The sequence below is a fragment of the Melanostigma gelatinosum genome, assembly GCF_949748355.1.
Source record: "Melanostigma gelatinosum genome assembly, chromosome: 9".
NCBI lineage: Eukaryota > Metazoa > Chordata > Actinopteri > Perciformes > Zoarcidae > Melanostigma > Melanostigma gelatinosum.
In genome coordinates this window covers 4456690-4465627 of record NC_136642.1, presented here as the reverse complement: position 1 = coordinate 4465627, position 8938 = coordinate 4456690, and the positions used below count along the sequence as shown (strand labels likewise).

At 45.1% G+C, this 8938-nt stretch overlaps 1 protein-coding gene across 1 annotated transcript; it reads left to right on the top strand.

Moving 5' to 3' along the window:
- The first annotated feature begins 1094 nt into the window (after positions 1-1094).
- Positions 1095-6821, top strand: nr1d2a (nuclear receptor subfamily 1, group D, member 2a). The gene is made up of 8 exons (XM_079275117.1): positions 1095-1351; positions 3243-3461; positions 3579-3667; positions 3764-3908; positions 3999-4648; positions 4773-4958; positions 5227-5437; positions 5727-6821. The coding sequence occupies exons 1-8, from the start codon at positions 1321-1323 to the stop codon at positions 5924-5926; spliced, it is 1731 nt and encodes a 576-aa protein (XP_079131243.1). The 5' UTR covers positions 1095-1320; the 3' UTR covers positions 5927-6821.
- The last annotated feature ends 2117 nt before the right edge of the window (positions 6822-8938 follow it).

Genomic DNA, 8938 nt, shown 5'->3' with positions numbered 1-8938 from the left:
TTTACTTGAGTTGTTCAATTGTATGCTACTTAATACTTCAAATTATACTACAATTATCTGACAGCTGGAGTTACTAGTTACCTTAAAGGTTTAGATTACACAAATAAAACACATGCTGAATTTATAAAAAGTGATTCTGTGCTGTAGATTCATCTATTCCACACTACAAAGTATTTAAAATGTGCTTCACCTCCTCCAGCTGCAACTTTAAAATGCTGCAATAAAATAGACATAAACGTGTTTGAATACATAAAAGACAGACGTCTGTGGAACATAAAGTGAATATAGATATGTTTTTAAATGATGCTTTGATATGTCAACAGAGGCTGCCTCTTTGTTTTGGGGTTAGCTGTTCCACAGTTTAGGAGCATACGTGAAAAAAGCTGCATCTCTACTTTATAATTTTGTATTCCTGTTAACGTGGAGAAAATTGAATTTCAATGGCTGTTGACAGTATTTTCAGATTTAAAGTGCCCTCCTTAAAACAAAAGTGTCAACAAACCTTTATCCAAAATCCAGATTGCAAATTAGCCATTATTTGATACCACACTGCTTCATTTTATTTTACATTAAAACGTAATTGTCTTAATGCTGGTAGGCTAATCAACTGAGGAAGTTATGACGATATATATTTGTGACGTGTTTATCCCTTCTTCCACCACTATACTGTGGAAGGGAATGTACTTTTTATGTTTTACTCTGCAACATTTAACATTTATAACACAGACGCACGCTCCACGTGCTTCTTTGCTCGTGTACCGCTGCAGCTTGTTACTGACAAAAACAACCAAAAAAAAAAAGTGCCCTGGTCGTCCAAGGACACCGTGACTGTACTATGCTGCTCCGGTTCAGCGCTGTTCACGTTGTGCTCTGCAACGTGACCTGCCGTGTTACCATTCCTCTCTCCGCACAATCCACGAGGCGCTCTGGCTCCGCCCCCTCCGGTGTCCTGAAAGTGTGTCACTGGGTTAAAGTGGCTCGAGACGCAAAGGGCGGATGGCGAGGGGGCGTGTCCGACAAAAAATAGGTCACATGGGCAAGACCACGATTGAGAACATTTAGTTCTCCTGACGAGCTGCTGCTCCTCACACAACAAGAGGGGAGCTCCATCGATCCAGACGTCTTTGACTTCTTCTAATTCTCTCTCTCGAGATACTCTGCAGATTATTCAAATATAGACTTCTGACATGAGCGTCATCTCTCAAGTACTCGCGCACAAACGTCAAGTTTAATTGTTCTTTCCGTGAGATTTGCAGACATCGTGACAGACAGTTTGAGTCATCGGTTGGAGAGATTTTTCCTTTTTTTCCTCGATCACAGATGCCTGAGGACATGGGGACAACCAAGCCTGGTAAGAGGACACTTCATCTGATTTTAGGCAGAGAATGTAATGTTGTCATTCATTGCATGCACTGTGCAGTGTTAACGTTTAAAGGGAATAACGGGCTTCTGTAAAAGTCCCAATTCATTCTTAAAATACCTCACCATTACAGAGCGTCAAGTTTGATTTCGTGTTTTTATTTATAGTAGAGAAATCATTTTGTTCCCTGAATGCATCATAATTACTTTTTAAATTTTTTTTAATGGATCCAGGGAATAAAGTGTGTACTAAGAGGGCAGCACACAAATGAATGGAGTCCTGCCATTGAACTTGTTTTTCAGCACGATGATCGTCAACAATGTCAGAAAATGACACAATTTTAGAAGTTATCGAACTATAAAAACAACGCTAATGCACCCCGGAAACCGTGTCGTATGAACGGGGTTAGTAGTGCAACAGTTCCGCACGACGCGTCGGTGCCACATTTACATTTGACGACACAACCGTGTTTATCTTCCCCACGTCCCCGCTCACATGGACAGCGTAGCCGAGGCCATGTGTTCCGTGTGTACACGCTCTCATAGGAACACTCCTCTGATTGGCCGAGGGGCGTGTCCTCCGCGAGCACGCGTCTCAGGTTAGAGCTCTTCTCGGATTGGCTGGAGGGGGAGCCCGTGACTCAGAACGTTGCATAAATCACGCTGTACCCAGGACGCGCCACGCGAGGCTGCACCGCGAGGTACACGTGAGACCGGAGGAGGACAGAGGGAGGGGGGAGGAGGGGCGGTGGGGGGAGAGACAGCACCCACTGACCTAGATTTATTTTATGTTCCTCGCGCTTCGCTTTCACAAAAATGAATGACAGGTCCACGTGTGGGCGTTCCGTAAAAAGCGAACAGTCATGGTAATCATCTGTTTAATTTAGGAAAACAAATCAGGCTTTTACACCGACATTCAAATAAAGACTAAAACTTACCAACCATATTTATCCTGCTTTAAAATGTAAACTACCAAGTCACGTAACCAGTTAACTTTACGTTCTTCAGGGTTTTAACGGTCTTTGAAAAACATGGGGAACCTATTTAAATGAAGTCTGAAAGTTTTTTGGAGAAAATATAGGAATTAGCTTCACAAATAACTTAAGACAAAGTACATGATGTGGGGGGTGGGAGGGTATACATTACTATAAAAACAACACTTAGATGTCAGTTACGTCGTTTTGACGTTACGTTGTTCTCTGCGTGAGGTGATGTCACACTCTACCTTTTTTTTTTTTTTTTTTTTTCTTCCTGCAAACAAGACTTTCCACAGAATGTATTGTCATGTAAACTTGACTCGAATGCATTGAAAAGTCTTGGAAATAATATTTATTTGTATGTATGAACCATATGTATGAACCCTGATTCTAGTGCCTTGCCCAAGGGCACTTTCCCTAGAAGCTAATCTATTTATTACTTGGTGTATCAGTGACACTTTTTTAAATTTATTTTTCAAACAAAACAAACCGGAGCTGTAATCTGGCCAAACCTGTCGTTATACAACCCACCGGTGGTTGTTTTTCCTCTTTTTCTTTAGCGTTCTTTTCTTCCCGTGACGGCTCTAGTTGCTTCGGTGACCTTGTCTGGAGCACCCTCCCACAGCACGAGACACACGTTTGTTATGTAATGGTGTTATCCAACCAGCCAGCCCTGTGGCTGATAAGAGGAGGTCAATCTGAGCAGTGAACAAACCAAACCAGGAAACAAACACATTCTGGACTGCTTGTCTAGGCATGTCAAGTTGGCACATTCATGTACTTGATGTACTGCCAAGTGTAATTTGGCACACAAAACAATCCATTTTTTTTTAATGACTGCGGTTTAACTCTGCGGTTTAACTAGTGCGATGTTACTGCTATAACGGTGTCACCGTCTCTCCACAGGAGGAGTCATCGCCTACATTTCCTCCGCCTCCAGCCCGGAGTCCTTCATGCTGAGCCCCAGCAAAAGCTTGCTGACCACATCGCAGTCGGTGTCCCGCCAGGCGCTGCCCAGCAGGGCCGTGGGCATGGTGGTGGACATCTCCCCGCTGGCCAAGCAGCGGGGCCACGGCGCGGAGAAGCCCGGGCGCTCCTCCACATCAGCCAAGAGCAGCATTACCAGTAAGCACAGCATCGAAAGTCTTGTTGTTATAAAGACTGTTGAGAAAGATGTTGCGTATCTGATCTGGTTACCCATAAATCATTGCTTATGTCTTGTTTGTTTTTGTTCTCTGGCAGAAATTAACGGCATGGTGCTGCTGTGTAAGGTGTGTGCCGACGTGGCCTCGGGCTTCCACTATGGCGTCCACGCCTGCGAGGGCTGCAAGGTGAGACGGGTTCCACCGAGAAAGAAGCTTGATTCACATCCTGTTGTTGACTTTGAATGACTCGTGCTCACCACGGAGGGCTTGTGTTTTCTTCAGGGCTTCTTCAGGAGAAGCATCCAGCAGAACATCCAGTACAAGAAGTGTCTGAAGATGGAGAACTGCACCATCATGAGGATCAACAGGAACCGCTGCCAGCAGTGTCGCTTCAAGAAGTGTCTGTCCGTCGGCATGTCCAGAGATGGTGAGCAGTCAAGTTGAATTATTTACTTCACAGCTCGTTAAATGTTGTTTAATCTCGACACAATCTAACGGCACTCCTTTTCACTCCCAGCTGTCCGATTTGGCCGCATCCCAAAGAGGGAAAAGCAGAGGATGCTGCTGGAGATGCAGAACGCCATGAACAACATGATGAGCAACAACAGCGAGCTGCACAGCATGCTGCAAGGCCACCAGAGCCCGCTGCTGCCCATGGAGGCCATGACCAGCGACGCCAGCTCCCCGCTATCCTCTTCCTCCTCCTACACTTCCGCCTCCCCGTCGTGCTCCAACCCTTCCTCCCCGCGCTGCCCCCAGGACTCGGAGTCCGTAGTTTCCATGGACATAAACTCCAGCTCGGCCTCCTCCTGCGCGTCGGACAGCGGCGAGGACGAGGCCGCGACGGCGAGCAGGCAGCACCGCGAATCCTTCGCCTACGGCCAACAGGGCCAGGCCTCGCCCTCGTCCGGGACGCGCTGCTGGAACAACAATGTGGTTGTAGGAGGTTACCAGCACGGCTCTTACAGTAACGGCCAGCACGTCGCCAACGCCGCTTACAGGGAGGAGAGGGGAGTTCACCACCAGCAGCAGCAGCAGCAGCAGCTCAACGGCACCCCGAGCTGTAAACCATCAGAAGACGGCCAAAGACAGCATGGCGTGAACACACAAACTGCCTCAAGTGGTTATAATGGACCAACCAGCTGCGCGAACAGCAGAGCACACTTGGTGAGTGATTTATCTTTCTCGTTCTTGAAATTTATATAAATATTCTTGAATCCAAGCGTAAAGTTAGTCGCCTCATCCTCCTCCCCGACCGACCGACTTGACTTGGTGTTTTTTTTTTCTCCAGGTCTGTCCCATGAACTCATCACCCTACGTGGACCCCCGCAAGCAGAGCCAGGAGGTCTGGGAGGAGTTCTCCATGAGCTTCACCCCGGCCGTGCGGGACGTGGTCGACTTCGCCAAGAGGATCCCGGGCTTCCGCGAGCTCCCCGAGCACGACCAGGTCGGCCTGCTGAAGGCCGGAACCTTTGAGGTAATAAACACTTCATGTTTTGTGCTCTCTTTTGAAGTCAAACGCGGCGGGCTCCTCGAATACAGGAGCCACCGTGGCTTTTAACAAACGGATAATATTTACTCTGACAACAGAGACTGGAAATGAAAGACTTCACAAACTCTCTTTCGGTGCATTCTACATCCAGCATTAAAGACATGTCTGGTTGTAAGAGATGAGACGTACAGTCATCACGAGATGTCTTTACCTGCACAACTCAAACTGACCTCCTCCCCCGCTCTCTCCCCAGGTGCTGATGGTCAGATTCGCCTCTCTGTTCAACGTGGTCGAGCGCACGGTGACCTTCTTGAGCGGCAAGCGCTACGGCCTCGACACGCTGCGGTCGCTGGGCGCCGGCGAGCTGCTCCACTCCATGTGCGAGTTCAGCGAGAAGCTGGCGGCGCTGCGGCTCGACCCGGACGAAATGAGCCTCTTCACGGCCGTGGTGCTCGTCTCAGCCGGTAAGAGAACTTGTCTCCGGATGTGTTGACGTATGTGAGGACATAAAAAAGGGGAGAAGTCGTACGAATACAGCTCCACTGTTACCTTTTATACCACAGCTTGTTGTATTACTACTACTGTTGGTATAACAAGGCTCCAAATGAACCTGGGAGCACCAAATATCTGCTCCATTTGATATAATCAACATATAAACACACAAACTGTAGTTCAAATATGTAGTGTGATGTATTTAAAAGCTAAATGTACATTAGCATTAACCCGTTCTCCCTCCTTTCTCGTCTGGCACAGATCGCTCGGGGATCCAGGACCTGAGCTCAGTGGAGGCCCTGCAGGACAAACTGATCCGGGGTCTGAGAAACCTGGTGCTGCAGAACCACGGCGAGGACTCGGCCACCACCTTCACCAAGCTGCTGCTCAAGCTTCCCGAGCTGCGTTCGCTCAACAACATGCACTCGGAGGAGCTGCTCTCCTTCACGGTGCACCCGTAAAAACAAGAAGCTTCCTCCAACTTATCCGCACGCCTCCACCACGACCTGCCTCGTACCGCGCCCTCGCCCTCCTCCGCACCCGACCAACCCAGTTGCGTGTTTGTTTCTAGAATGTATTCAAAGTTATTTTTTATTCTATTTTTGTTGAGTAGACCCGAAGAATATAAAGACTTACTGTATTTATAGAAGAGCATGTGGCACGCAAACAAAAGTGTCGGCGCTTTTTATATTTTACGAGAGAACGAGGAGAACCCGACTGGCTTCATGAAAACGAGTAGAAACCAATCGCTCGACCCAAAAGCTGTTTAATTCCAAAGTGTGAACTCTGACGAGCGGGCGAATGTGAGATACCGGACACACCGCATGATGGTTTGGTCCAATAATTCTTGACTGACGACGGCAAGATATCGGAGAAATGTATCGACGAATGTGTGACGACCGCTGCTAACGCATGGCTGTACTTAATAAAAACCGGTTTTACTCGGGTCTTCTCCCTCTCGTCTCAGAAAGCGTCAGTTCACTGTCAATAGTGTCGAATGTTTTGTTTTTATTTAATTCTTTCGTTTTTTTGGTGATGTTTCTGGGGGAGTCAGTGACGCCTTTCTTTTTTCCCCATCAACACTACATTTGCACGCGTTCTTGAGCAGAAAAACCAAGTAACATGTCAATGCTACATGTGCACGTGGTCACACATGTTTCTGCTGTTTTCCCATTTTGTTTTTGTAAATATATATTTGTTTGAGCTTTGTGTGCTTTCAGCATAGCACTGGATTTTGAAGTTTGTCATCCATTTTGTTGAAATATGTTTTTTCAACTGGCAACACTGCCATATGTAAATAACTATATATACATATAAATATCGGATGAACATAGAATATAAATATGATATCGTATCAATAAATACAAGTGAAAAATACTTTGTACTTTGTGTGTTTACTGCAAGTATTTTTGAACGATTGAAGCTGACTTCAGAGTGACTGTTCTCCACTAGGTGGAGCCGTTCAACAGCATCTCGACTTCCACTCCCTTTCTACTTGATAACCTGAAGTTACGAGTTTGTCTTTGCAAATTGTTGCCTCATATGAATGAGCTCAGCCTCCAACGATCGGCCTGCAGATCAACTTTACAATTTACTTGCATACGTTTCAAATCTGCTGAGCTTCAACAAAATCTATTTTAAAGAAGACCTGAAACATTTATTCTCTCACAATTCCCACGGCCCATCATCTCCACATCGTCCCACATTGTCTCCATAACACCAATGCCACAACCATTGTTCGACCACATTAAGCCTGTTAGAACTCTGCAATCTTCTTTGAGTTTCAAATTCCCCCAGGGTGTAAAAAAAACAAATTTATTTATTATCAATGAAGTTTTTCCACCTTTTCTTTGCAATAAGCATTTTTTTTGTCAACAATATAAAGAAATGTACGAAGAAGGAACCTCATTTTACTACATGAGACATTTAGGATCTGAAACTACCCTTTGGTAGAGGTTGAGCCCAAATGACCCCAAAAAACAGAACGGGTGGCATTTTAGGCTTGATTACAATCAGCTTGATGCAGAGCAGGTGCACAGACTTGCAGCCAAAATGAAAGAGACTAAACTTATAAATCACCTTCAAAACAAATGGGTGCAGAATACACTCAGACAGTGAATACAGTGCATGCACACAAGCACCATGCTGTATTTTTTATGTTAAGACAAAGAGCCAAATCTCGAAATCAGTGACCAGAGAGGTATAAAACAAATCTTTAAACATCTGAGGAAGCTTTACTGCTCAGATTTGAACACTAAAAGCACAAGTTTAAATCTGTATCTGAAGGCCAACCGAGATGACAAACCACAAAAGGACAATGTTTTAACAAGAGATTGTCTTTGTATTCAAAACCCTCCGAATGTAAACTTTCAACAAATATAAATGAGTTTAAAGTCCAACGATCCATGAGTCGCCTGCGTCACGACTTTCTCAGCTGCATTTCATCAAGCACAAAGTGAAAACACCTGTAGAGGTGCGTCACGCTGGAGGTTCTTCCTCTATATATCATCCCACACAAACTATGAGCAGCTCAATATCGACTGTGAACACTGTGTGACTCAAAATATGTTTTTATGTTATGGTTTGAGCTTGTAGATGGCTTCAATTTTAAAGTTAAAAATATTATTGATGCCATTGCACCCACTAAAGTGAAGGTTGTCTCGGGTAAGCAAAGATCTCCTTGGAGAAATGCTACGCTGGTCAAAATAGAGAAACGAGAGTGTCGGAAAGCTGAGCGCAGGTGGCGAAAAACTAATCTCCAGGTTCACTGTGACATCTATAAAGAGAGACTTCGCAATTATAATTTGGAACTTAGAAATGCAAGGCAGCCATTCTTCTCTGACATCATAACCAAAAACAAGAACAATACACGCGCCTTATTTGCTACCGTCGATAGGCTAACAAACCCTCCAGTGTCGGTAGCTGCTGAACTCCAATCCACCTGGGCATGCAATCAATTTGCCTCCTTTTTTACTGACAAAATTCAGAAAATTTGACAAGCAGTCAGTGCCTCCACATCAACCACAGGATATGTATTGTCCCGATCTAACATCCATTCAAATATCATGACACAATTTCATTCAATCAACCTTAGAAGCCTAGAAGACATCATACAACATCTGAAGTCATCCTCCTGCTGCTTGGATATTCCACCAACACACTTTTTCAAAAATATTTCAAACTGCATGAGCACTGATCTTTTACAAATTGTAAACACATCCCTTCTCTCAGGTGTCTTCCCACAAGCCCTAAAAACTGCAGTTATTAAACCGCTCCTAAAGAAGGCTAGTTTAGACTCCGCAACGATGAAAAATTATGGGCCAATATCAAACCTCCCATTTCTAAGTAAAATAATTGAAAAAGCGGTTTTCCAACAGCTGACCGACTTCTTGGCCGTAAATAACTGCTTTGATGTTTTCCAGTCAGGCTTTCGATAGCACCACAGCACTGAAACTGCTCTTGTTAAGGTTTTC

Excerpts from the sequence above, each read along its gene's own strand:
- nr1d2a (XM_079275117.1), top strand. The coding sequence starts at position 1,321 with ATGCCTGAGGACATGGGGACAACCAAGCCTG. Across the intron at positions 3,909-3,998 it reads CGTCGGCATGTCCAGAGATG|CTGTCCGATTTGGCCGCATC; the intron begins GTGAGCAGTCAA and ends TTTCACTCCCAG. Across the intron at positions 4,959-5,226 it reads TGAAGGCCGGAACCTTTGAG|GTGCTGATGGTCAGATTCGC; the intron begins GTAATAAACACT and ends CTCTCTCCCCAG.